At 43.0% G+C, this 27577-nt stretch overlaps 1 protein-coding gene across 6 annotated transcripts in view; it reads left to right on the top strand.

Annotated features, from left to right (window-relative positions):
* Positions 1 to 27577, top strand: part of TSC2 (TSC complex subunit 2) — a 99632-nt gene that overhangs the window by 1516 nt on the left and 70539 nt on the right. For all 6 annotated transcript variants that reach the window (XM_033962970.1, XM_033962969.1, XM_033962967.1 and 3 more), the window contains exons 2-17: positions 5489 to 5650; positions 7755 to 7841; positions 9234 to 9344; positions 10562 to 10706; positions 12869 to 12986; positions 13332 to 13380; positions 13531 to 13656; positions 14678 to 14751; positions 17352 to 17478; positions 18819 to 18962; positions 19082 to 19219; positions 19616 to 19719; positions 20389 to 20470; positions 20780 to 20935; positions 25683 to 25790; positions 27418 to 27540. In XM_033962970.1, the coding sequence (XP_033818861.1) occupies positions 5510 to 5650; positions 7755 to 7841; positions 9234 to 9344; positions 10562 to 10706; positions 12869 to 12986; positions 13332 to 13380; positions 13531 to 13656; positions 14678 to 14751; positions 17352 to 17478; positions 18819 to 18962; positions 19082 to 19219; positions 19616 to 19719; positions 20389 to 20470; positions 20780 to 20935; positions 25683 to 25790; positions 27418 to 27540 (1833 nt within the window). In that variant the 5' untranslated portion in view covers positions 5489 to 5509. The remainder of the gene's footprint in view (positions 1 to 5488; positions 5651 to 7754; positions 7842 to 9233; positions 9345 to 10561; positions 10707 to 12868; positions 12987 to 13331; positions 13381 to 13530; positions 13657 to 14677; positions 14752 to 17351; positions 17479 to 18818; positions 18963 to 19081; positions 19220 to 19615; positions 19720 to 20388; positions 20471 to 20779; positions 20936 to 25682; positions 25791 to 27417; positions 27541 to 27577) is intronic.

Here is a 27577-nt window from a genome sequence, read left to right as displayed (position 1 = left end):
TCTGTAGGCTGCTCCTCTAATTTTTCTAGGATGTATGTTGCTAGTGATGGTTTTAAATTTTTCTTGATATGCATGGATGGAGAGAGGGACCTTAGGGTAAAGTGTCTGAGGATCTGAAGACAACAAAACAATGTGGTAAAGCAGTGGCTGTAGCCAAAAGAATGCTAGCCTTTATAGAAAGGCATAATCAGCAAAAGGAAAGGAGGTGTGGAGGCCCCACCTGGAGTACTATGTTCAGTTTTTTTGTAGGCCGTATCTGGCTAAAGATACAAAAAAAAAAAAAGACTTGAAGCAGTTCATATAAAAGTACCCATAATGGTATGGGGTTTGTGCTAAAAGATGTACAAGAAGAGATTGAAACGTCTTAATATAGGCAGTTCCCGAGTTAAGAACAAGATATGTTTTTAAAGCTGTTAAGTCGGATTTGTATGTAACTCAGAACTTGTAGATTTTAAGATTCTTACTGCTTACCTCCTCCCATCTGACAAAATGGCAAACTGTCTTTACTGGTGTTCCCTCTAAGTTATAGCATGCACATCCACACACTGTTCTTAATGTGGCCATGCATCATGGCCTGAATCTGCTACAGAAGTGTAGGAGTCTAGGCCACTGGAAATACTGTTCAGTGAAATCAAATGAAGCCGCAACCATGATCTTAAGTACGAGTCGTATTTAAGTAGGGCATCTGTAACTTGGGGACTGGTATACTCTAGAGGAGAGAAGGGACAGGGGAGATATGATGCAGATGTTTAAATACTTGAAATGTATTAATTTTTTCCAGAGAAAGGAAAATGGTAGAGCTAGAGGGCATGAATTGAGGTTGTGGGGTGGCAGACTTAGGAGTAATGTTAGAAAATTATTTTTCATGGAGTTGTGGAGAGTGTGGTAGATGCCTGGAATGCCCTCCCGAGGGAGGTGGTGGAGATGAAAATAGTGATGGGATTCAAAAAAGCATAGGATGAACATAGGACCTCTAATTAGAAAATAAATGGTACAAAACAAACTAAGTCCAGTACTGGGCAATCCTTCACGGTCTGGTGTCCCAGAATGAGCTGAGGAGGGCTCTGATAAAGCTCCAGTGTCAGGATGGTTAGAATAGGCTGAAGTGGGCTTCGAAGGCAACTCTAGCAGTGGGAACCTAAAGACAGTGGTCTGTTGCCCAGAAACATTAAAGAAAAGGCAGTGTATAACGAGTGTGACTATTGGGCAGACTGGATGGACCATTCAGGTCTTTATCTGCTGTCATTTACTATGTTACATGGTCTTGAGTCCAAGTCTTCACTTTTTGTAATTCACACTATTTTCCTTTGCTACAAAAAAAAACAAACACCTGGGAGCTTGATTAATGAGTAACTTTAGAAGGCAAGAGTCCACTTTCTCTTAAACAAGCTTATGCCTTAGTACAGGCCTCTTACTCTGGACAACCTCTTGCAACAGTTCTCTACAATGTGATGTAACTATTTCCCCATGTCACTGCATGAACCTCTTTGTAAATTGCCTTGATCCTGTGCTGAATAAATGTGATTCAGATATTCTGATTAGATAAGTCACCAGCCTCTGATCATTATTACTATTATTATTTCTTAAAGTCTTTGCTGTTGGTGTTGTAACCTTGCTTAGCCCACTGGGAATGTGAAAATCGCCTCCATCAGTGGGACACCCAGTGTAGCGGAGGAGTGGCTTAGTGGTTAGAGCAGCTCATAAGAACATAAGCAGTGCCTCTGCTGGGTCAGACCAGAGGTCCATCATGCCCAGCAGTCTGCTCACGTGGCGGCCCATCAGGTCCAGGACCTGTATAGTAATCCTCTATCTATGCCCTTCTATCCCCTTTTCCTTCAGGAAATCATCCAATCCCTTCTTGAACCCCAAAACTACTCTGTCCTATCACACCCTCTGGAAGCAAATTCCAGGTGTCCGCCACCCTTTGGGTGAAGAAGAACTTCCTAGCATTGGTTCTGAATCTGTCCTCTTAATTTTTCCGAATGCCCTCTCGTTCTTGTAGTTTTTGAACGTTTGAAGAATCTGTCCCTCTCCACTTTCTCTATGCCCTTCATGATCTTGTAAGTCTCTTTCATGTCCCTTCTAAGCATCCACTTTTCCAGGAAAAAGAGCCCCAGTTTCTCTAATCTTGCAGCATATGAAAGGTTTTCCATACCTTTTTATCAATCGTGTCGCTCGAGTATCGCCATATCCTTCTTAAGGTACGGCGACCAATATTGGACGCAGTACTCCAGATGCGGGCGCACCATTGCCCGATACAACGGCAGGATAACTTCTTTTGTTCTGGTTGTAATACCCTTCTTGATTATACCTAGCATTCTATTTGCTTTCTTAGCAGCCGCTGCGCACTGTGCCGACAGCTTCATTGTTCTGTCCACCATCACCCCAAGTCCTTTTCTAGGGTACTTTCACCCATTACCAGCCCTCCCATCGTATAACTGTACTTCGGGTTTCCCTTTCCTACATGCAAGACTTTACATTTCTCTACATTAACTTTATCTGCCATTTCGTCACCCACTCTTCTAGTTTGTTCAGGTCCCTTTGTAAATCCTCACAGTCCTCTTTGGTCCCAACTTCACTAGTTTGGTGTCGTCTGAATTTTATTAGTTCGCACTTTGTCCCTGTTTCTAGATTGTTTATAAATATGTTGAACAGCAGCGGTCCGAGTAACAACCCCTGCGGAACACCACTCGTGACCCTCCTCCAGTCCGAGTAGTGACCCTTCACTCCTACTCTTTGCTTCTTACCCACCAACCAATTTTTGATCCATCTATGTACTTCTCTTTCCACCCCATGGTTCTTCAGTTTGCCTAGTAGGCAGTTATGGGGTACCTTGTCAAAGGCTTTTTGGAAATCTAAGTATACGATGTCTATTGGGTCCCCTTTGTCCATTTGTTTGTTAATTCCTTCGAAGAAGTGCAATAAGTTCGTTAAGCACAATCTTCCCTTGCAGAAGCCAAGTTGGCTTGTTTTCATCAGTTTATTCCTTTCTAGATGCTCATCGATGCTGTCTTATCAGCGCTTCCGCCATCTTCCCTGGAACCGAAGTCAGACTTACCGGTCTGTAGTTCCCCAGGTCACCTCTCGATCCTTTTTTAAAGATGGGCGTAACATTAGCTATCCTCCAATCTTCCGGGATCGCGCCTGTTTTCAGGGATATGTTACAAACCTTCTGTAGTAGTTCCGCTATTTTCTCCTTTAGTTCTTTCAGTACCCTTGGGTGGATTCCATACGGCCCGGAGATTTGTCAGTTTTTAATCTATCTGCTTGTGTACGTCCTCGAGGCTTACCTCCATGGATGTTAATTTTTCTGCTTGGTCTCCTTTGAAGATTTTATCAGGTTCCGGCACGTTGGATGTGTCCTCTTTTGTAAATTCTGACGAAAAGAACATGTTTAGTCTATCCGCCACTTCTTTTCCCTCCTTCACCGCTCCTTTCCTATCTCCGTCATCCAGCGGTCCCACCTCCTCCCTAGCCGGCTGTTTCCCCTTAACATATGTGAAGAACGGTTTGAAATTTCGTGCTTCCCTGGCTAGCCTCTCTTCATATTCTCTTTTTGCTTTTCTAATCACGCAGTGACATTCTTTTTGATGCTTCCTGTGCTCTTTCCAGTTCTCCCCGGTTTTGTTCTTTTTTTCCATTTCCAGAATGAATGTTTCTCGTCTCTTATCGCTTTCTTCACTTCTTTGGTTATCCATACCGGGTCTTTTGTTCTTTTTGCATCCTTTTCTAAATCTGAGGCTATACAGATTTTGCTCAATGTGTCCTTGAATAAAGACCAGGCTTGCTCTACAGTCTGTGATTTCTTCGTGCTGTTCCTAAGTTTCTTTCTTACCATTACTCTCATCGCTTCATAGTTTCTTTTCTTGAAGTTAAAAGTTGTCGCTGTGGTTCTCTTCCTACTTCAACTTTGAACTTGATCATATTGCGATCGCTGTTTCCCAACGGTCCCACTACTTCCACTTCCTTTGCAGATCCTCTTAACCCATTGAGGATTAGGTCCAGGGTGGCAGTCCCTCTCGTCGGTTCTCTGACAAGCTGCTCCATGAAGCAGTCCTGTAGATCCTCCAGGGATCCGGTCTCCCTAGCGCATTTTGAGTTTCCAAGACTCCAGTCTATCCCGGGATAGTTGAAGTCTCCCATAACAATCGTGTTACTGTTTTTGCATTCTCGCCTCATCTCGGCTTTCATTTCTTCATTGTTTGCTTCTGTTTGCCCAGGTGGACGATAGTACAGGCCCATCTTTATCTCGGGCCCATTCTTTCCCGGTATTTTAACCCATAGTGATTCCAATTTGTCGGTTGTCGCCGCTGTGTCCACTCCTTCCCCTACTCCTCTTCCCTTCCTTTTTGATCTGTCGCCTTGAGCCTGTATAGGTATGTGTGACTCGCAAATGGAAGATTAGATAAGTCATTGGTTTTAACGTTCTAATTTTTCTTCAATTTCTTTTGTATTTTAAATGATTTAAACCGCACAGAACTTCATGGCTTTGCGGTATATAAATAAATTCTATTATATATTATGTTATTTTTTTCCCCATCCTCGTAGGAACTCATTTCCCATTCTGATGAGTTCTTTTCCTGTCCCATTCCTGCACGCTCTGTCCTCATCTGCACAAGCCTCAAACACTTTCAAATCATAAGTGTTTGAAGCTTGTGCGGTTAACCCTTTCAGGACCATAAGGATCGTAGGCCAATTTTTGTGGTTTTGACGACATTTTTATGGTAAAAAGGGCTTGCAGATGCCAAAAAATTGATTTTTTTTGTGAAATATCATTATTTTTATTTAAAAAATCACACTTCTGGCTTATGGACAGTGTGGCAAGTGAATCTTCTCGTCAATCTGGCAACGACGCTAATGAATGAATGTCGGAACCAGTTTGTTTACATAAAGGCAGTATCATATGGAATCCGTACATATCAAATTTAGAACTGTAGACTATCCCAATCAAAATTTATAGGATTTTAAAGTTATGGGACAAATATGTCCCTTGGTCCTGAAAGGGTTAAGGGAGAGCTTACAGGAATGGGGCAGGGACAAAACTCATGGGGGGCAGCAAAATTGAATTCCAAAGGGGTCAAATTTGTCCCCATGGCATTCTCTACTTGTGGCTCTGGGGAAGTCACTTAACGCTTTATTGCTCCATGTAAACCGTTTTGATTGTGTAAACCATGCACAAATAGCAGTATATCAATGGAGTAGCTGGCAGTGTTTAGTGGTCTGGATGTGCCAGGCTTATTCCAAAACAAGAGAGAAAATGGGACCTAAATGACTTCTGTTCCCTACTAGGAACAATTGTTGATTGGCTCTAAATGACCTCTGTTCCCTACTAGGAACAATTGTTGATTGGCTCTAAATGACCTCTGTTCCCTACTAGGAACAATTGTTGATTGGCTCTAAATGACCTCTGTTCCCTACTAGGAACAATTGTTGGTTGGCTATATGGCTTGGCTTGGATGTTCTCTATCGCTTGCTTTCCTTTACACAGGGACATGTGACTTGATTTTCAATGATGGCAAAGCAGCAAAGTAAGGATTCGGGATTCCGGGAAAAGTTCAAGCACTTTCTTGGTTTGACACCATCGCGGATTAGTGCAAAGCAGTCAGAAGGTAGACAGACGGAAATAATAATTACTGCAGAAATATTGAAGGTAAGTAGACTGCCTTGTTCACATTACTTGTAGGAATGTTCTTGCAGAGCCTCCTGGTCCTCATATACAAAGGCAGAATAGTCATGAGTTAATCGTTTCTTGTTTGCAGATTTTCCATCGCTTGTCTTGGCCTCTTATCAAATTCTGAGCTCACTGGGGATAGGAAAGGAATTAATTAACTAGAGTTTGATCAGCACTCACTTCTTATTCCAGAACTGCTTCTTTTGAGTTCAATAGGGTGGAAATCTTTCTGGCAAAGTTTAATTCAGCAGTAGGATCAGGTAGGTGGGTCATATAAACTCACTAATCTACTCTATATCACAACCCCACATGGAAACCTGCAACACTAAAAGGCCTTACTCAAACACACAACTCCAATCACACAACAAATAAATAGCAGGAAGGGAAAAGAAAAAAGAAGTGGAGAAAAAGCCTCGGTTCAGCTTCATCTGGCAAAAAACTGTGTCTAAAGATTTTATTTTCATATGGGCGTAATCGGAATTTGAGTGACATACTTAGCCTGTTGTATCTGACCTAGACTCTGACAACATTGGGCCACCGGAGCTGCGGTCGTTGCTCTGTGTGTTCTTTAATGATAGAATCAGATCAGTTAGTGCATCCCAAGACGGGTAAAGTATATAAATTGCAAGGTTCCACTTCATGTTTAACAGAGGGGGTGGTTATGTCATCATCTGCCCCTGTCTTAAGATTTAGGTGGGACACACTTATCGACAATTTAAAACTAGAGTGATTGAACACAGATCTTGTGTCAACACTCGGTTCTGGAGGAACCGTTGGTGATGCACTTCTTGGAGGCTGATCACGAGTTCGGTGTGCTGCGGTGCCTAGTGATTGAACATTTTGCTTATCCTGCCCGGCGGGGTGATTGGAGACGTTTGCTCCGACAGAAAGAGCAGAAATGGATTTTCATGTTGCAGTCCGTGCAACCCGATAGACTGAATGCCCGGATTGAATGGGCGGCCTTTTTCGGGTCCTGAATGATTTTGATTGGTGGATGAAGAGAGATTGTTCCTGCGCCAGTATCAATTTGTGAAGTGGAACGAGAGCCTGAAGAGCGTGTTGGGTCTGGAAATTATGTTTGAGAAGCAGTGAAGTTGATAACCCCTGACGCAGCGAATGAAGCGAAACGGAGGGTTCCCTGTTGAGTCTGTAGCTGTTAGGCACAGGAGGTGAAGTGCTGGACTGAGAACATCCTGGAAGCCGATAGCAGCTAAGTTGTTTCTCATTCTGTCTTCTATGCAAGATCCTGGACTGTAATGCTGTAGTGCTCATTTGTTCACATGATCACGATTTTGGGCTGTGAGGCCTGGCGTGCTGTTTGATATCACTCTGCAGGCTATTATAGAGCTTTTCTCCATATTTTGTTGGGTGTGCAGGAGTGTTTTTCTGAAGAAGGGGAGTTTTTTGCCAGATGAAGCTGAACTGAGGCTTTTTCTCCACTTCTTTTTTCTTTTCCCTTCCTGCTATTTATTTGTTGTGTGATTGGAGTTTTGTGTGCGAGTAAGGCCTTTTAGTGTTGCAGGGTGGATATCAGGTTTCCATGTGGGGTTGTGATATAGAGTAGATTAGTGGGTCATTAATCCCCCAGTACTGAAATGTCTGCTGTTCTTCGGCTGATTTTCTTGCACAATGTTAATCTCTGCTACAGGTCAGGCATTTTGTAATACTGAGCTTTATTCTGCAGAAGATAGCATGCTGCTTTGAATTTTTCAGCTGCCTTCTTTCCCCTTAATTACCAGTGTAAAAGGTGTATAACAGATTGGGAAGGGACTTCTTCAAAATCTAAATGTTTATCTGAAGCAAACATAAGGCACTGACAAGTTTGTGGTGCAAGGGCGTGAATGCCAAGTGCCCCCAGCTCTAAAACACTGGTTCTCAAGACACCCCCCCTTCACCCAATGAATATGCATGAGAGATTTCCATACAATGGAGGAGGGTTGGCATGCAAACCTAACTTGCACAAATTCATTGAAACCCCTCTAAACTCCAAGCCATTCAACAGTTTCTGAAGACCACATACTGCCTGGTCCTACGTTCAGCTTTGGTGTTGGCAAAGTGTTTTGAATTTTTTCTCCCCTTGCAGGAGCTGGGTGCAGAATGTGGGTTGAATAATCGAATAAAAACAATATATCACATCTCTGACCTGGCAAGAACCAAAAGATTTGAAGAGGTAGGTTTACAGGCTTCACTTAGTTTATTTATTCTTCGTTCAGTACCTTGTATCGAGGCGTATCGGAACAAAAGATAAGTCAGAAAGAAACGGTGGAGTGTAGGGAAATTGGACTGTAGACTTCTGCTGGCTTGTCTCTGAAACGTCTTAAGGATCTGCCTTTTTCTGGCATGTGTGCAGCAGAAGTCTTGCCAGCTTTTGGTTTAGATATACAACAAAACGGCTTCACCTGTGAGAATTTATAGAGGAATTCACTGTTTTTGAGTAAAATGAGTTATCCAGAAGGAAAGCATGTGCCCAATGCCTAGGGTTACCAGATCGCGTCATTAAAGAAAAGGACATGTGGCTCGGCCCCAGACAGACGGCTGGGTTTTGAAAATCCGTCCAGACACCTGGACAGTCCTCTAAAAAGAGGACAAGTCCGGGTTTTCTTGGACATCTGGTAAACCTACCAATGCCACCAGTGCTAAAACTGGACTATTCGGGTCTCAAACATGCTGCTTTCAATTCTTCTGATCTATGATCTTTGCTATTCTGAGGCAGAAGGCACTTTTTGAAGAGATTTTACCAGTATGAGATGCCACTGGGCAGTGTGGCATGGAGGAGATTCACCTCCAATTCAGCCAGCATGGCTGCTCAGGTGTAGCTTAAAACATTCTCCTGCCAGCTTGTCTATTTCCAAAATATTCTATTAGTGCGTCCCCCTTTATTCTGTCCTTCAATCATTTCCTCGGCCTTATCTGTCTCGTATGAACCTTTAGCCACTCCTACAAACTGATTTATTTCCCCCCTTTGCGATCTGGTGGATCACGATCGACCTTTTGGGCACTCCTTCCCTAAATTGTTTAGGGCAGGAGGAAAACCAAATAACATCCCAGAGGCAGGGCCAGCAGCAAGTTTTGGGAGAAAGTATTGGAGAAACATAATTTGAGAGCCACACTTCAGATCATTGAGAGCTGTTGGCTTCTTATGGTATAGATAAATTAACTTGTTTGTGGTATAGGGCACAGACCAACGTGCTTTTGCTTTCGTGCTCACTAGAGAATGACATGGGGACAAATTTTTCCCGTCCCTGCCCTATTCCTGCAAGCTCCATCCTCATCTTCACAAGTCTCAAACTCTTTAAAATCATAAGTGTTTGAGGCTTGTGCGATTTAAGGCAGAGCTTACAGGAATGAGGCGGGGACGGGATGGGGGAAATGGAGTTCCTGCGGGGATGTGGACAAATTTGTCCCTGTGGCATTCTCTAATGCTCACTAAAGGCTTTTTGTTCAGAGTCTAATTGATAGTAGTCAGCTGCTAGACAGATGACCTTCCATCTTTTTGATCTGGAGAAGTTTGTTCTGATTTCCTGTGCGTGGAAGGGTGTTTTTGATGCAGTCTTTCTCATAGCATGCAGTGGAGTCCGTGTGGAGGGAAGTGGCAGATCTGATGCGGCCAGATCAAGCAGCCGAAGCCCATCATGCAGTGCTCCATCTGTTGAAGGCAATCATTCATGGACAGGTAAAGATGCTCTTTTCATGGGATTGCCTAAAAGTTTCACGAATGAGACACATTAAACCCTTCTCAGGTGCTCGCAAGTACTGTCCATTTGTGGATTTGGCTTTCTTTTTTTTCTTTCAGAGACCATCAGAATAAGACACTTTTTCTCCATACAGGATTTGACACCATCTTTGCTAGCGTATGCTGGGTTTTACTCAATGGCAGGCGAAGTAAATGCTCCGATGCTCATAGAATCCTTATGAACATCGCAGTATTTACCTCACCAGCCCAAGGTAGAAACCTCTACTGCTGTTTAGCAAAAGGAGTCTTTAATATGTTAACATCTACTATTTTGACTTATTTCTATAGTGTTACCAGACGTTATTCAGTGCTGTACAGAGTCACAAAGAACCTTTCTGTTTAGGGACGCTTTTAATGTATAACTCTCCAATCTCAGGACATTCAGTGCAAATGTCCTTTACCTCAATCGTTCCTATAGATGGGACCCCTGTCCTTGTGTGTTAATCATTCTCAGTTTACTATTCTATAATTGATGTAGTTCTACCTCCCCTTTCCCCCTTGTCTTTGTCTGGTCTTTTTATGGAATAACTTTTTAAAAATTTTATATGTACTCCACTTAGAAATTTGATAAGCAGATTAACAAATTTTTAAATAAACTTGAAAGACAGTCCCTGCTCAAAAGAGCTTACGACAAAGACAAACAGATGTCATGGATACAGTTAAGGGGAACAGTTAATCAGCTGGCTGGGATTGTGGGGAGTAGGGTTATGGATTGAAGGCTATATCCAAAAGGTGGGTTTTCAGTCTGCTTTTAAACAAGGGAAGGGACATGGCAGACAAACTTGGGTAATTTTATTCCAGGCATAGGGGGCAGCTAGATGAAAGGAACAAAATCTGGAATTGGCAGTGGAGGAGAAGGGTAGAGCTAAGAGTGGTTTATCTGAGGAACAGAGTTCTCTGGGAGGTGTATAAGGGGAGAGAAGCAAGAAGAGATATTGAGGGGCAGCAGAATGAACACTTGTAGGGCAGCAATAGGAGCTCGAACTGTATACGATGGCGGATAGGGAGCCAATGAAGAGATTTAAGGATAGGGGTGACATGAGTGGAGTGAGGTTGGTAGAAGATGAGTCGTGCAGCAGAGTTTTGCACAGATTATCTTGAACTATATAAGACTAAGCCTAATCGGTGGTGGGTTTTTTTTTTTTTTTTTTCCTAAGGGGGAAAGGCTGGGCTTCCTAAGAGCACGCTTCTTCAAGGTCATCAAGGACTATCCCTCTAATGAAGATCTACAGGAGCGGCTGGAGGTTTTTAAAGCCCTTACAGACAATGGGAGAGATACAACCCATTTGGAGGAAGGACTGGGTATGATGCTGTGAAACATTTGGACTTTGAATGTTTTTAAGGAGCTGATTTGCAATGGGATCTCATTAGCTAGTGTGTGGCCAACGTCTCCCGCTTTTCCGTGTAGAAAGGGGAGTGCTGGGGTCAGCTCTTGAACATATTAAATCCTCTTCCCCGCATCTGCCCAAAAGAGAGCGTAAATTGGGGAGATTAAACAGTCTTAAAGCAGAAGAAGTCTTGCAAGTGGTCAGTCTCTGGTTTTGGGGACAGATCTTTGCAGTATGCCCACAACTCGGTGAACAGTTTGGAGAAGGCCAATGTAGAAAGACAGAACAGTAAAATGATGATCCATAAATACCATAGCATGCTGAATCGAACATGCAAACTACTGCATTAAAATTCAGCTCATTATGAAATATTACCCTTCCTGTCAGTGAGTGAGCAGTGATTGGCTCTTGCATCTGGAAAGGTGATTTTTATTTCTGATTTTTTTTTTTAAGTTGCTTGCAGTTTGCATTGGCCCAGTCCCCTGCCTGCCCCAACCATTATCCTGTCCTCTCGATAGTTTAAAAAACAAACAAAAAATCCTTTTCTTAGTGTCTGTTGCTCCCCCCCCAAGCCCCCCCCCCTTCAAGATGGAGTTCCCAAGAATCTGTGGCTTCCTTCTCTCTCTGAAACCCTCCTTCCTTAAATTAAAAAAATATCCTGGTTTCTAGTGGCATGCCCTAACCTGCTCCCCTCCTCATCACCATTTTTCAAGATGGCTGTGCTAAGAGACAGGAGCGAGTGGGTATTCTTGCTCTTTTTAGTTAGGGTACAACTTGGGGGAGGGTGGGTTGGGGAAATAGGAGGTGCCTGTGATAGTGACTTTCCCCAACTTTGGTAACAGGACCACTAGAACAGAGCCTAAGGGAGCCACATCATTGTAGAGAGGGGGGAAAGATGATGGAGAAAATAGGTTGGAAGGAGGCAGAGAGAACTTACAATTGGGGGAGGGAGGGAAGTGGAGGCCAAGAAACAGAATGCAGAAATCCCTAGTAGAATCTAACTGTACCCTAAATAACAGTTGTATAACAACTGTTAACGTTCTTACAATCTCAAAGCTTGACTAGGAATGTAGGGGACCAAATGCTGTCACAACTGAGCAATTGGGAGCCAATGTGATTCCCTTAGTCATGGTGTAATATAACTGGAACAAGCCCTTGTAATTAATCTAATAGACGCCACCTTCAAGGGACAATAAATAAACAGGGTGTGTCAGATTGGTGTCTCCATGCTAGAAGCCAAATGCTTCTTTTTAGATCAAGGACGTTTGTTGGACATTAATTGATGTCTATACCAGCCACTTTTATTAATACATCTCTCTTGCCTCTTTTTGTGTCGAACATAATACAAAACAACAAAAAAAGGGATTTCGGGGCAGGTTCCAATCAAAAATCTTTTAGTTTTCCCTTCACTTACAAAATTATATTACATTAAATTAGTAACTTATTACGCCATTACCTTGCGGTTCAAGGCGGATTACATAAGAGGTTATCTGAACAATTCCAGAAGTTACATAGTTGAGCGGATTATTTTGGGGGATTGAAGTGCTTTCTGTGGAGTTAGTTTTGTGTGATGGGTTTTTTTGGGTTTGTTTGTTTTGGGTTTTTTTTTTTGTTTTGTTTTTTACAGTTTTTATGAGGTATTTTTGACTGGAGGGAAATATACGTTCCTAAAATTAATTCAAATAGATACCAGCTAGGCCAGTGCTTCCCCAAATGTTTGTCCAATATAAATCCCATGTTAACACTTAAAACTGATGGATGAGGATGAAACCAAAGTAGTGGGTCTGCATTTCTCCCTCCCTTTGCATCTAAAGCCCGGAGGTGGCAGCAGTGATGGATCCTTACAGATTCCAGTTCTCTGCACAGGTTTTTAGTCCTGGCCGTGCAGGCAGGAGGAGGAGGCAGTATAGGAACTTTCAGTGGTTTGAAGGCCCTGTATAGGCTGTCGCTGCTGAACAAGGATCACAGTGAAGCCTAGAGGAAAGGGGGAGTAGCCTTGTTCTGTCACCCTTTGACACTTCTGGTCTAGCTCATTCTGATGAAGGGGAACTTGTCAATAGCTCTGTAATGGAGAAGGATCAAAGGAAAGACTTTCCTCTGGTGGTTCACGTCATGCTTTCTCTTCTCTTCCCCCAGCTGAGTTTGTCCTACAGTGGATGGATGTCAGTCTGTCTTCAGAATTCCTTCAGCTCCTGGTGAATTTGGTCAAGTTCAACAGCTGTCACCTTCATCAATACATTGCTCCTATGGTCCAGTAAGAGCTTTCATGAATTCTTGAGGGTGGGGTATTGGGCCTACTTCTTATTTAGCTGGTGCTTTTGCTGTTCTCTGCTAGAATCTGCCTCTGAACCCTTCAGTGGAGGCACTCCGAACTAATTTGGGTTTGGATCCGATGAATCGTGCACCTTCATTGTGGTGATGTGAAATTCTGACGAGCTGAGAGGACCTTCAGGGGAGGGTTGAGAAACGCTGCAGTTGTACCTCTAAGCCGAGTAGGGGCTGGGGGAGGGAGGTTTGGCCAATTTTGCAGCTTTTTCCATGCCTTGCAGTTGGGGATTCAGTAGGTATAACTCAAATTCTGACTCTCTTCTCTTAACAGAATGATTTGCCTGCTGTGTAATCGTACGGCATCTTCTGTGGACATAGAGGTAAATGTTTCTAGGGTTTTCTGCTCTTCAGTCTTTCTTTTGCCATTTGGGTGTAGTTGGTAGGGTTCCCTCCTTTTCTTCCTCCTCTTCTTGGCTGCTCTTTCTTGCATAAACCCATCACGGTGACTGAAACTGTGCTGTCCTTGCTAGGTTTCCCTGAAAGTTCTGGATGCCGTGGTTTGCTACAACTGCCTTCCCTCCGAGAGCCTTCCTGGTTTCATCATTACTCTCTGCCGCACCATTAACGTGAAGGAACTCTGTGAGCCATGCTGGAAGGTCAGTGTGATTTGTAAATGTTTCTCCCTTCCCATGCCATTTAAACTCAAGGAGCCGCCATAAGAACATTTTATTAGTTTTGTGAGAGCTGGTTGCTAGCTTTTGGAAATGTGTATATTTAATGAACAGTTAAAAGGGCATGTGGGACACTCCCTCTCTTCCAGGCTGCACAACAAGTTTTGAAAGGCTGTTTCGGCCGCTGCAGGAAACTTTTTTTTGTTTGTTTGTTTTTTTTTTGGGGGGGGGGGGGAAATCATGGCCTACTTGTGGGTTTACAGTCCAATTCAATAAATAGTATAAATATTCAAAACCCTAAATAAAGGCCAACTATAGAAAGAAAGGAACAGCTTGCTCACTCTCGGAGACGAAGACTATTTATCTCAAGTGCCCAAAGTCTACAACCAGAGCATATCGTAGTTGTTCAACTTATAACTGGGCTATCATTGATGTTTGTCTTATTTTCTCTGAGAGCTGTGATTTAAATTATCTTAACTTGTTTAACTGTGAACTATCATTTAAAATATGACTCAATCACACTTATGTTACATTCAGCAAACAGTAGCAGCACCATTGTGTGATTGAGTCATATTTTAAATGATAGTTCACAGTTAAACAAGTTAAGATAATTTAAATCACAGCTCTCAGAGAAAATAAGACAAACATCAATGATAGCCCAGTTATAAGTTGAACAACTACGATATGCTCTGGTTGTAGACTTTGGGCACTTGAGATAAATAGTCTTCGTCTCCGAGAGTGAGCAAGCTGTTCCTTTCTTTCTATAGTTGGCCTTTATTTGGGGTTTTGACTACTTGTGGATTTAGACATGCTGGTATTAAACGGTTCTGTTATTGATGCACAAAATAACATCAATCAGTGACATGCATGTTCCTTTTTCACCTAGAAACTGAGCTTACAAGTCCCATTAAACTAGTGCTGCGTGTACTAGACCCACTTTGGAATTGCAGAATGAAATCTCTTAACTTCTGATCCGCTTTTCTTGACGTAGTGACTTTGCTTTTAGCTCATGCGCAACCTGCTGGGAACACATCTTGGACACAGTGCAGTCTATAACATGTGCCGGATTATGGAGGACAGGTACGGTGAGTTAGTGACCCCCCCTTCTCCTCCCTAGGTGGGTCGCTGGGCTGTGCTGCTGCTGCTGCTTATTTGTTGGAGGGCCATGAGCACTTCTAATCTCTGGCATTCTGCCTTCAGCTTGTTGGTTGCATACTGTAGAATAAGCTTTTGTCTCTCAGCCCCTTCTGAGTAATATAAATTCTTCTAACTACATAATTATAGACATCGGCTTTGTTTGTTTTTTTCATGGTATAAATGACAATCGAGTCTTTGAGAGCAAAAGTAGGACTTGTCCTCTTTTTGCCTTATTTCACTGATTTCATAACCTCTGTGGCCTAAAGACTTTTTTAAAATTTTGCTTTGAATTCAACATGGCCTACTATTGCTCAATGGTTCATGAAATTACCAAGTCTCCTAACCGGTAACTTTGAATATGTTAAATGAAATAGAAAAAAACACAACCTTTTGATTTGATGAATCCATCTAACAGCATCTAAATTGCTTAAACTAACCTGAGAATTACTCCTTGCAGTCTGGTTTTTTGTATGTTCCACAGTTTACTTATATTAAAATTTGTATATACCGCATAAAAACTATGTGGTTTATAGAATTACATGCATACATATTAAAAATGCTAAACATGTTTTAAACAAGACAAACACAATAAAACATTTAGATGGTTAACATAAGAGTTGCCATACTGGACACATCAGAGGTCCAGGAAGCCCAGTATCCTGTTTCCAATGGTGGCCAACCCAGGTCCAAAGTCCCTATCTAGATCCCAAGTAGTAAAACAGATTTTATGCTGCTTAGCCTAGGAATAAGCAGTGGATTTCCTCAAGTTCATATTACTAATGGCATATAGACTTTTCTTAAGAAATTATCCAAGCCTTCTTTTTTTTAAACCCTGCTAAGCTAATTGATTTTTCACCACATTCTCCAGTAACAAATTCCAGAGTTTAATTACACGTTACGTAAAGAAACATTTTCTTAGTCTTGTTTTAAATCTACTACTTAGTAGCTTCATCGCATGCCTCCTAGTCCTGGTTTTTTGGAAATGGTAAACGAGCGATTCAGATCTACCCTTTCCACACCACTCAGTATTTTATAGAACTCTATCATATCACCTCGAGCCATCTCTTATCCAAACTGAAGTACTCTAGCCACTTTAGCCTTTCCTCATAGTGAAAGCGTCCCCAGTGGTGTAGTAAGGAGTTGGTACTGCTCACGCCAGCGATCATTTCAACAGATAACACGGGGGTGCTTAAGTGGTGGGAGGGTGCACAGCCCAGCGATGTGGGGTGCCAGCCTCCCCGCTACACCACTTGTAATATATATGTAATATGCACAGCATATTCAAGCCAGGACATTTTCATCTTTGTTTTCCATTCCTTTCCTGTGTCAGTTAAAAAAATTGTTGAAGCATCATTTTTGTCAGACAAAGGTGCTACCCAAAGGTTCGGGGAATTCAGTTGTAAAAAAAAAAAAAATTGCTTACAGACACTCCTAGTTTCCACCGTCTCCTTTGAAGTAGTCCATTTGAGAATGTATATAGCAGGGATCTCAAAGCCCCTCCTTGAGGGCCGCAATCCAGTTGGGTTTTTAGGATTTCCTCAATGAATATGCATTGAAAGCAGTGCATGCACATAGATCTCATGCATATTCATTGAGGAAATCCCTGAAAACCCGACTGGATTGCGGCCCTCAAGGAGGAACTTTGAGGCCCCTGGTATACAGCGATCCATAGATGCATGGACTCATGGGAAAAACGCTGGGAAGACATCTTGGTAGAGTGCCTTGAGGACCTCCTACCTGGATCTCTTCAATCGTGTTAACGGCGCCCTTTCAGTTGTAATTTCATTTTAGGGAATCGGAAAAAATCACAGGAGACAAGGTCATGCGAATAGGGAGGGTGCATAATCACTCTAATGTTTCTGGAAGTCAGGCATTGTCGAACGAGTGATGTGTGAGTGGGCATGTTATGATGGTTAGCAATCTTGGCACAAATTTTGCAGAAACGTGTCCGACAAAATTTGTTACTGTCCTCCTATCTCACAAACATGGATAGTTTGCCTACGATCTGCAAGGATAATCTCATGAACTTTTGCTGTGGTTTCCAGTGTTGTGCTTGTTGACAGTCGTCCAGAACGGTCATCGTCATGGACAGATGTTCGTCCGTCCTTGGAAGCGTTTGTACCAAAGAAAGGTTTTCCTTTGGCACATGGCATTATCTCCAAAGGCTTCCTGGAGCATGTGATCGATTTCTGCAGCAGTTTTTTTAAAGTTTGAAACAAAATTTGATGCAGATTCTTTGCTCAGTAAAATCCGCCGAGTCACTAAAGCACAGCCTTACAAAATCACACAGAACAAAACAACGCGATCACTCAGCTGCACTCCCGTTGGTGCGCTGATTCACAAAGCATACTGCTAGACTCCTGTAGTGGCAGAAGGGCATACTATATCCAGTTTGCACATGCTGTTCACATTCCCCAAACTTTTGAGAAGCATTGGTATTAAGTGTGGGGCTGAGGTGTAGTGTAGCCCTGTGACTCTGGCACTCTGTGCCTAAGTGCATTGTAACTTTTGAGGTGAAATGGCTTTTTTTTCCTCTTCCACAGAATGTATATGGAGGATGCAGCAGTGCTGAGGGGTGCAGTGTTCTTCGTTGGCATGGCACTCTGGGGAGCCCATCGGTTGCCTTCACTGAAGAACTCACCAACTTCCGTGCTGCCTTCTTTCTACAAGGTAAGCTTGGGATCAGGGTCTAATAATAAGACTGTCAAACTGACACACTTTAAAGCTATTTCTAGATGCTGAGATGCCAAACAGCATGCTTTTGTGTTCAGGGTGGTAATTGACTGAGAAACTTAAGTTGTCTTGCTGCTCTACTGAAAAAGCAGTTGGACACTTCTCAATAACAAGTGACTACCCAGAACCTTTAAGAAACTGAAATGCAAACACCTTGGTCATAGTTTCTCAAAATTCTACTTGCCAAGTTTTACCAGACTTTAGGATAGCAAGAATGCACAGGGCATGTTAACTTAGCGGAGTTTAAAAAAGGTTTGTATAATTTCCTAAGAGAAGTCCATAGGCCATTATTGAGATGACTTTGGGGGAAATCCACTGGTTATTCATAAGAACATAAGCAGTGCCTCTGCTGGGTCAGACCAGAGGTCCATCACGCCCAGCAGTCCGCTCATGTGGCGGCCCATCAGGTCCAGGACCTGAATAGTAATCCTCTATCTATATCCTTCTATCCCCTTTTCCTTCAGGAAATCATCCAATCCCTTCTTGAACCCCAATACCGTACTCTGTCCTATCACACCCTCTGGAAGCGAATTCCAGGTGTCCACCACCCTTTGGGTGAAGAAGAACTTCCTAGCATTGGTTCTGAATCTGTCCCCTCTTAATTTTTCCGAATGCCCTCTCGTTCTTGTAGTTTTCGAACGTTTGAAGAATCTGTCCCTCTCCACTTTCTCTATGCCCTTCATGATCTTGTAAATCTCTAGCATGTCCCCTCTAAGTCTCCGCTTCTCCAGGAAAAAGAGCCCCAGTTTCTCCAATCTTTCAGCATATGAAAGGTTTTCCATACCTTTTATCAATCGTGTCGCTCTTTTCTGAACCCTCTCGAGTATCGCCTTATCCTTCTTAAGGTACAGTGACCAATATTGGACGCAGTACTCCAGATGTGGGCGCACCATCGCCCGATACAATGGCAGGATAACTTTTTTCGTTCTGGTTGTAATAACTTTCTTGATAGTACCAAGCATTCTATTCGCCTTCTGGGTACTATCAAGAAAGGTATTACAACCAGAACGAAAGAAGTTTATCCTGCCGTTGTATCGGGCGATGGTCTTAGGATAAGCAGCACAAAACCTGTTTTACGCTTTTGGGATCTTGCCAGGTACTTGTGACCTGGGTTGGCCACTGTTTGGAAACAGGATACTTGACTTGAAGGACCTTTGGTCTGTCCCAGTATGGCAACTCTTACGTTCTTGCGTTGCTTTCAGCAGGCTCATGCTTGCTCAGTTTTTCCCTGATCTTGTGATTGAGAGCTGAAGAATTTCTGTGCTTTGTTACTTCAGGCCATGACTTTCCCTGATGCGGTGGTGTCGTATGAAATTGTCCTGTCCATAACAAGGCTCATAAAGAAGTACGGAAGAGATCTGGAAGCTGTGACATGGGATATTCTCCTGGATGTCTTTGAGAGATTAGTTCAACAGCTTCAGGTTAGTAGGACCCTCAAATGAGCCAGCAGGATGGGGGTGGAGATAGGAGATCCATGCTGCAGGGACCTGATGGGGCATCATTCAGCAGTGCACTGACCTGTCCATCTTTCTTCCTCTAGTCTTTGAAGAGCCAGGAGCTGAAGTCTGTTGTTCATGATCTATTGAACACTGTGGAGGAACTTTATGACCTGAATGAATTCCATGGCTCTAAGGAGAGATACTTTGAGGTTGTGGAGCGTTGCGCAGAGCAGCGACCTGTAAGCATGATGGTTTCACTTAAACTGGGGATGGGGGAGGGGGGAGCGCCTGAGCTGGAAAGCCTCTAACAAGTTGTACAAACTCAAATGTCTTCATATCACCTAGGCTAGGGTAGGCAATTCCGGTTCTCAAGAGCCGGAACAGGTCAGGTTTTCAGGATATCCACAATGAATATGTACGAGATGGATTTGCATGCACTGCCTCCTTGAGATGCAAATCTATCTCATGCATATTTATTGTGGATATCCTGAAAACCTGACCTGGCTCCGGCTCTCGAGGACCAGAATTGCCCACCCCTGACCTAGGCTCTTGTACTCTTCAGTGTGGTTTAATTTGCTATTAACTTGGCTGTGCTGAAGCTGTTCGTTCCCCCCCCCCCCCTTTTAAATTTGTAGGAATCTTCTGTTGTGAACTTAATTACGTACAGAGCTCAATCGATCCATCCTGCAAAAGATAACTGGATTCTGCATCTTCAGAGGTTGATGGAGCGGTTCTTCAGGTACCATTTCTTGCTCCCTTGACCATAATGTGACTGTCTCCACACGCAAGACCAGGTCAATGTGCAGCTTTACATTCAGTCTGAGGGCTTACCTTTTCTTAATAAACAAGTGTCCAACTGTTCACCACGCAATAAGTGATGTAAGAAGGGAAAAGGGTCTCGAATACGAGCCAAGACTTACAAGGTTCCACGTTTCTAAACCTTTTTTGGTTTAAAAAGATTGTGATCCTAATTCATGCCTTATAACATGCAGCCTGAATTAAGATCACTTGCATGAAATTGTTAGGATGGAAAGTACACGAGATGGATGAAAGTTTAAATAAGTTCCGAGGGTTTTTTTTTAGGCTCAATGATAGAAATGTGGAACCTTGTTTAGTCCTGGTTAACCAAGCAGGCTTCAAAGACCCTTTTCCCTTCTTACATCACTTATTGCATGGTGAACGGTGGGATGTTTTTTGTGAACGTTTCATACTGTTTGGACTGGTAATTTTCTACTATTTAATTTTTCTTACACACACCAGCATACGAGAGTTTCCCCTTTTTTTTTTTAAATTGTGCTGAGGGTACTGAGAGCCAGTATTTGGGGTGTGTGTTTTTTTTTTGTATGTGCATGGACATTTTAAGCACTCTCCAGGCCTATTCAGACTAGAGTTTGTTTGTGCCTTGCAGGAATGAGTCGCGTAGCGCAGTCCGCATTAAGATTTTGGACGTGTTGTCATTTGTTTTGAGCATCAATAGACAATTTTATGAGGTATGTATCTCTCTTTAGGATTTGTTTTGACTTTAAAATCAGGATGCCACATGCTAGCTTCATATCCATTTTGTAACGTTTGTTTTATAATGACCACAAGCTCTTCTGATTCTTCGTAGGGTCCCCCCTTGCTGATCAATATAAGCATGATGCAAATGATCTTACTTTAAGCTGCCCCTCCTCCCTTCGATCAGATCCCCATGGAGTAACAAAGCCTGCACTGCAAGGGTGCCGAGGGCTTCCAATATCTGTCCAAGTCTTGCCTTTTACCTGTGGGATTTAGATTTCATCTCCTTTGTCTTACTTCAGGAGGAGCTTATTGAACTGGTGGTGATTTCTCAGCTCTCGCACATCCCGGAAGATAAAGATCACCAGGTCCGGAAACTGGCCACCCAGTTATTGGTGGATCTTGCAGATGGATGTAACACGCACCATTTCAACAGCCTGCTGGATATCCTGGAAAAGGTACACATGGCTCACAGCAGCCGGTATTGTGCATTCTGCAGTGGGTTTTTGCTTTCCTGCCTCCCCAAGAGAAAACTGTTCATCTGTTTGAATTTTGTCTTTATTGCAAGCCACTTTGAACAAACTAACACTTGGCTTTCAGCTTATGAAATATTGGATTTGATTCCTGACTTGCTTCTATTTCAAAAGCCTGGAATTGCTACGAAAGCTGTAGCTTTCTGGCACAGCGTTTCTGAACTCTGGTTCTGGAGTACCCCCCCCCACCCCCACCCCTTGCCAGTCAGGATATCCACAGTGAATATGCATACAAGAAAATATGCAAATCAAGTTTATACATATTCATTGTGCAACTCACTACTCTCAGGCCTTCTGCTTGGCCATCTCGCTCCCCTCAATTCATCCAGAATTCAACTGCACGACTCATGTTCCTAGAGAGTTGTGATACTTGTGTTACTCCTCTCCTAAAGTAACATCATTGGCTTACTATCCACTTCCGAATACAATTTAAACTCCTTTTACTGACCTACAAATGCATTCACTCAGTTGTCCCTCCCTATCTCTCTTCACTAATCTCCTCCCATGATTCCTCCCCCCCCCCCCCCGGAAAGCTCCACTCAGCTGGTAAGGTTTTCGTTTTTTTTCTATCTGCCCTTCTCTTCAGCTGCTAACTCCAGACTCCGTCCTTTTACCTTGCTGCATTGTATGCTTGGGACAAGCTTCCTGAATCCCTATGGTGGGCTCCATCTATGGCAGTGTTCAAAGCCCACCTCTTTGAGAATGCATTCGACTCCTAACTCCTCTCACCTTGGGTTCTGCATCCCTAAACCTTTCATGTCTGTCCAAGTTAGATTGTAAGCTCTTCTGAGCAGGGATGTCTCGAATCTTGGAGAGAGGCGGGAGCCAGAAGGCCTTGAGCATGCTCAGCTAATCAAGACCCAGATGGAGAGGCACAATTTTTGGGCACTGACACCTCCTGTGGGTTGGTGCTGCGTGCTGGTGCTACATTAGGGGGGGGTAAGCTTTCAGTTTGGGCAGGGGATGCCAGTTCGCGGGGGGGGGGGGGGGAGATGTGAAAGCGCACCAGTGGCCTCAGGGGAGGGGGGGTCTTTTGGGGATGGGGTGGAGCAGTGCCATTGGCCGGGGGGAATGGGAGGTGGAACGAATCAAGCGAGTTTCCCTTACTTTCTATGGGGAAACTCGCTTTGATATACGAGTAACTTGGGTTTACAAGCATGCTACCAGTGTTCCCTCTAAGCGGGCGGGTGTTGTGAGCAAACTTTTTTCACTGTGAGCTAAAAATATCGGGCGCCAGCAAGTTATGAGCCAAATAAATATGTTGCTTTCTACCACAGAACTTCCTTACGTTTGTATGGAATCTATCCCCTTTCAACTTTAGAGAGTGCCCTCTCGTTCTCCCTGCCTTAGCTACTAAGTCTATTCCCTTCAGTACCTTGAATGTTTCTATCATGTCCCCTCTCAATCTCCTCTGCTCAAGGGAGAAGAGGCCCAGTTTCTCTAATCTTTCGCTGTACGGCAACTCCTCCAGCCCCTTAACCATTTTAGTTGCTCTTCTCTGGATCCTTTCGAGTAGTACCGTGTCCTTCTTAAAGTACCAGTGCTGGACGCAGTACTCCAGGTGAGGGCGTACCATGGCCCGGTACAGCAGCATGATAACCTTCTCTGTCTCTTCAGTCCAGCATCTGCCCCTTCCATTCACTGTCTGTCTTTCCCTGCCATCTCTCCTCCTGCCCCCCCCCACCCCCCAATTTGGTCTAGCATCCATCATCTTCCTTCTGTTCCCCTCATGGTCTGGCATCTCTATCCTTCCCTCCCCCCTGTGGTTTTTAGCATATCTCTCTTCTCATTTCCTCCACTCAGATCTGATCATTCTCTGCTCTCTCTTCCCTTTTCTTCTCTGGTCTTCCTTCTCTATTTTCTGCCTCCATCTAAATTAAATTCTTTCTTACTATTTAGTCCCGTTTCCCTCTTTTCACTGTGTCTACACACAGCTTGTCACCCCTTTCCCTCACCCCTCCATTATCTTACTATTTTCTTCCCCCTTTATTTATCTCCTCCTTCCATCCAGTATGTGTTCTTTCCCCACTTCCATTCAGCATCTGCTCTCCCTTCTCAACTGACATCCATCTGCCTTCTGCTCTCTCTCCCTTCTTCTCACTTCCATCATCTGTCCCCTTCTCTCTCTCTCTCTCATCTCCTCCATTCCATCATCTGCCCCTTCTCTCTCTCTCTCTCTCTCCCCCCCCCCCAACTTCCATCATCTGCCCCCCTTCCCCTCACCTTTGTGGGTCACTTTCTTTCCCCTGAGGGTGGCTCATGTCACAGGGGAAGCTTTGGCCGAGCAGAACCGCTTGATTGACAGTGGAACTTACTTGATTGATGTCGATGCTGGGGCCCGTTGCCGTTTGAAGGAAAAAAAAAAAGGTGGAAAAAAGGAACCTGTAAAGGCGAGAGGAAGGGAAACCTCCAGGACAGCTGCTTTTTGCCCTCCTTCAGCGGCCCAAGAGTTCAGACCAGCAGCGGCAGCTGTGTATGCTTTTAACTTCGGCACAGAGCTGCCCCTAATCAATAGTTTAGCGCGGTTTCATGAGGCAGCCTCGGGGCCTTTGATAGCCGGCCCGCTTCGATGATGCGATGTGGGCCGGCCTAGCAAAGGCCCCGAGGCTGCCTTATGAAACCGCGCTAAACTATTGATTAGGGGCAGCTCTGTGCCGAAGTTAAAAGCATACACAGCTGCCGCTGCTGGTCTGGAGGTGCGGAGACAAGGCAGGAGGCAAACGCGGTGGAAGGCAGGAGTCCCGGCGAAGGCAGGAGTCCCGGCACAGCGACTGCAACAGGAAGTTGCAAGTCAGCTGACACCGGCCTTTCGTTGCGGCGGGGACCGAATCCTTCGCGGACCGGCAAGATTTTGTTTGCGGACCTGCGGTTGAAGAACTGTGCTCTACACTGTGTGCGCTGTGACGAGAAACTTGTGCGCTGCGAGGTAATATTTTGTGCGCCCGCGCACCCCAGCGCAGCTTAGCGGGAACACTGCATGCTACTGGAACGAATTATGCTTGTAAACCAAGGTTCCACTGTAATTAGAACAAATTTTGGATAAATGTATCCGTTTCATTCAAGTTGAGTGTGAAATATAGAATTGATAAGTTTCAAGTTTTATTATGGTTTGTTGTACACGCAATGTCAAATATTTTAATGCGTAGCACATTTGTAAAAATAGGGGACAAAACAGAAAAGTTTTATACAATTAAATACAAAATATATATATACAAATAACTGGTACAGAAGGTGAGGGGGGATGAACTACAATCTTTAAAGAAAGAGAAGAAACATTTAGGGAAAAACACATATGGTGGGTAACACACAAAAAAGATATAAAAGCAAAAATAAGCATAGAAAAGAAGGAAAAAGTTTGCGACCTATGCATAGGTCTAATTAGGATCTAAGAGATTTAATGACTGGTAAGTTATACTATCTAGATCTCAAATGCATCCTTATAAAAGAATTAAATTTTTCTAAAGAGGATTCATTGCGTAAGTAAATTGTTCCAGAGCTGGGGTGCTATAACCGAGAAAATAGTCGATCTCCTGGTCCCCTATTACTTTTAAAGAAGGGATAATCAGTAAATGTTGTTCTGTTGATCTAAGTGCCCTGAATGGAGAATACGGTATTAAGAGACGATCCCAAAATATCGGACCATTAGATTGTTGAATTTTAAATATTAACAGTATAATTTTAAGTTATTCTATGTGTAATTAGTAACCAGTGTACTGCTTGTATGGGAATCCATGGACCAAAAATCAAAATTTTTATTGGGAAGAAAACAGCTTTTAATTAAAACTCGCATATCTAAATTATATTGATATTCACAAAGCAATTCAGTAGTGGTGCATGACCCGAACGCAATCGAGAAACATGATGGGAGCGCTTATCTCGAAACCAATCAAAATTCAATTAAATGTAAAACTTGGTACCTTTTTGGAACTGTTTGGAACTGTATGAATAAAAAGGAAGATGTGTTGCTTATGGCTAGTCCCTGTTCTAGCACTTTCTAAAGTGCCCTTTTACGTAGTTGTGGTTGCAGTGGGTTTTGGTGTGTTACCGCAGTTTTGCAAAGATGCTTTTTCCTTCCTCATTCACAATAGTTCTGGGTTTTTTTCATACTTATGGTTTAGATTTCACTGGAGGAGTTCTGTTTTAATATAACTGTGCGTAATGGTAGGGAAGAGCGTGGCTGTACAGTGTGGCAACATTGCCAGCTGTCCACCTAACTTAGGACAGATAAAAAGCCATCTAACATTGCCACTGTCTGGACAAGATCTGATGCCAACCACCTTTAATCAGGATGGTGCTGAGTATCTGCATCCTGTATTTCTTTTGCTCTCAGACTTTAGCCTTCTACATGAATCCCAGTTCTGGTTACAAAGAGCACAAGTTTTGTTTTTTTTTTTCATAGATTTCAATATTTGACAGCCACAGCTGATCCATTTTTAAAACACAACTCTGACAGTTGAATGCTGACCCGTGTTTCTGTTTCATTTAGCTGGTGAATGTTTTACTTTTTCACCTAAATCCTCCCTGCCTGCTTCTGTTTGCTTTGCTTTGCAAAGTTTTAGGGGGATGCAGAGATGATCTAGTTTTGGGGGTGATCACTTGAGGATGTGCGAATTGCTGACTTTCCGAAGGCCTTGTCGCTAATAGTTTTACAGGGCTGTTTCTCTGATTTCAGGTAGTTACACGCCCCCTGTCACCTCCTGTTGATTCAGGAGACGGGGACTCTCCTTCAGCCTTGGAAGATGTCAAGACTGCAGTTCTGGGCCTCCTGGTAATTCTGCAGGTGAGAGTCTTAACCTGTTCTCCTGTAAAGAGCCATGTCTGCAGGTGTTTGAATATTTGCTTTCTTGATGTATTTTCTTTGACATTGTGCTGTCTGAGTAGTAAAAAAAAAAATCTGTGCCGTTTTGTTTTGCACTCTGACAGCCAAATTCTGCTTATGTTTTATTGTCTTGGAAACTTCAAGGTATTCCAGATGGCTTTTCAAGCTTTACAGACCTCTGAGGCAGGTGTTTTTATGCCAAAACACAGACCAAGAATAAAGGTAGTCTTCCCTGATTCTGGCCAGCCCTTGGTGGTGCTTTTGTGCTTTTTTTTTAGTATAAAAGTAGCATATCTGACATGAAGCTTATAGCAGCAGAGGGCAGAACTGCTTAGGCACTCGGTGTTCATGGAGGATCTTTCTGGCATTTTTTGGGTGGGAATTCTACATTAGTGTTTCTTATTTTGTGAAATAAGTTTTGAGTTGAACATAAGAGGCCAGTTCTCAATGTGGCACTAACCACAGAACTTTATAGAAACATGAAGGCAGATAAAAGGCCAAATCGCCCATCCAGTCTGCAGCATCCATCATCTCCTCTCTCCAAGATCTCGCTTTCTTGAATTCAGACAGTCTTTCTCTACCCACCTCTACTGGGAGAAGTCATTTAAAATATTGGCTGCTGTAATGAGTGGCGTCATGGTGAAAATGCTGAAATGGCAGCGAAGAGGCTAACATGACTTATATTAAAGTACCTTTGTTAATCACATAGGAAATGAATTAAAGTTATCCTCATGATGACTTTGGTTGTTCTAAACTCTCCAGAAATTCTAACAATAATAAGCTTTTGATGATATTGACGGGAGTTGCCATTCAACAAATAATGTATAACTGATAAGATTGTACAAGGTTGAGTTATTGTTTCTGGTGGAATTCAGTATGTCATGTGTTTAAAATGGAAAGAGCGTTGGCAGTTCAAAAAGGTTACTATAATAAATTTAAGGATGTGTGGAGACCATTTTTAAATTATTATAATGAATAATTTACACTTTTCCCAATTTTAATTCTTACATGTGGATCGGGGGGTTGGATTTCTATTAATAATATATACGAATGATAAGATATTATATTCATGTGGTATATTTTTTGTTGTATATGGCAGTGGGAGGGGGTGGGGTTATAATAATAATAATAATTTTATTTCTTATATACCGCCAAAGCCATAGTAGTTCGAGGCGGTTTACAATGAAGAAGGGCTGGACAATCAGCAAAATTGGTATAATGGTACAAACAGAGAAAATAGGTGGCAGAGAAAAATGGTACAAACAGAGAAAAATAGAGCAATCAGCGAACGGTGGTACAATCGGCGAAGAATGGTACAATCAGCGAGGATAGGTACAATCAGGGTAATAAATGGTACAGGGAAGAAGGTCAAGACAATCTGCGTGAAGGACATGGTGAGAAAGAAGGGGCCAGGGTATGGCATAGGGGTTTAGGGTCTTTTTGTTGTATGATATGGTAGATTTTCAAGTGATATTGTATTCTGATTGTTTGATATTTACTGTACACTTGTTGTGAATTATAAAATGAATAAATAATAATAATAAAAAAAAAGGACCTTTGTTAATGGATCTTATTGTCCTCCCTATAGACCAAGCTGTACAGCCTGCCTGCCATGCACGCCACCAGAGTGTATGAAATGCTAATAAACCACCTCCAGCTGCATTATAAGCACCTGTACACCTCTGCCATTGCTAGCAGTATCCGACTGCAGGTACAGTAGGACATATCGTCCCTCCTAGATTTTCAGG

This window comes from Geotrypetes seraphini, chromosome 11, assembly GCF_902459505.1.
Source record: "Geotrypetes seraphini chromosome 11, aGeoSer1.1, whole genome shotgun sequence".
NCBI lineage: Eukaryota > Metazoa > Chordata > Amphibia > Gymnophiona > Dermophiidae > Geotrypetes > Geotrypetes seraphini.
Note: the sequence above shows the minus strand (reverse complement) of the source record. Positions and strands in the feature narration are given on the sequence as shown.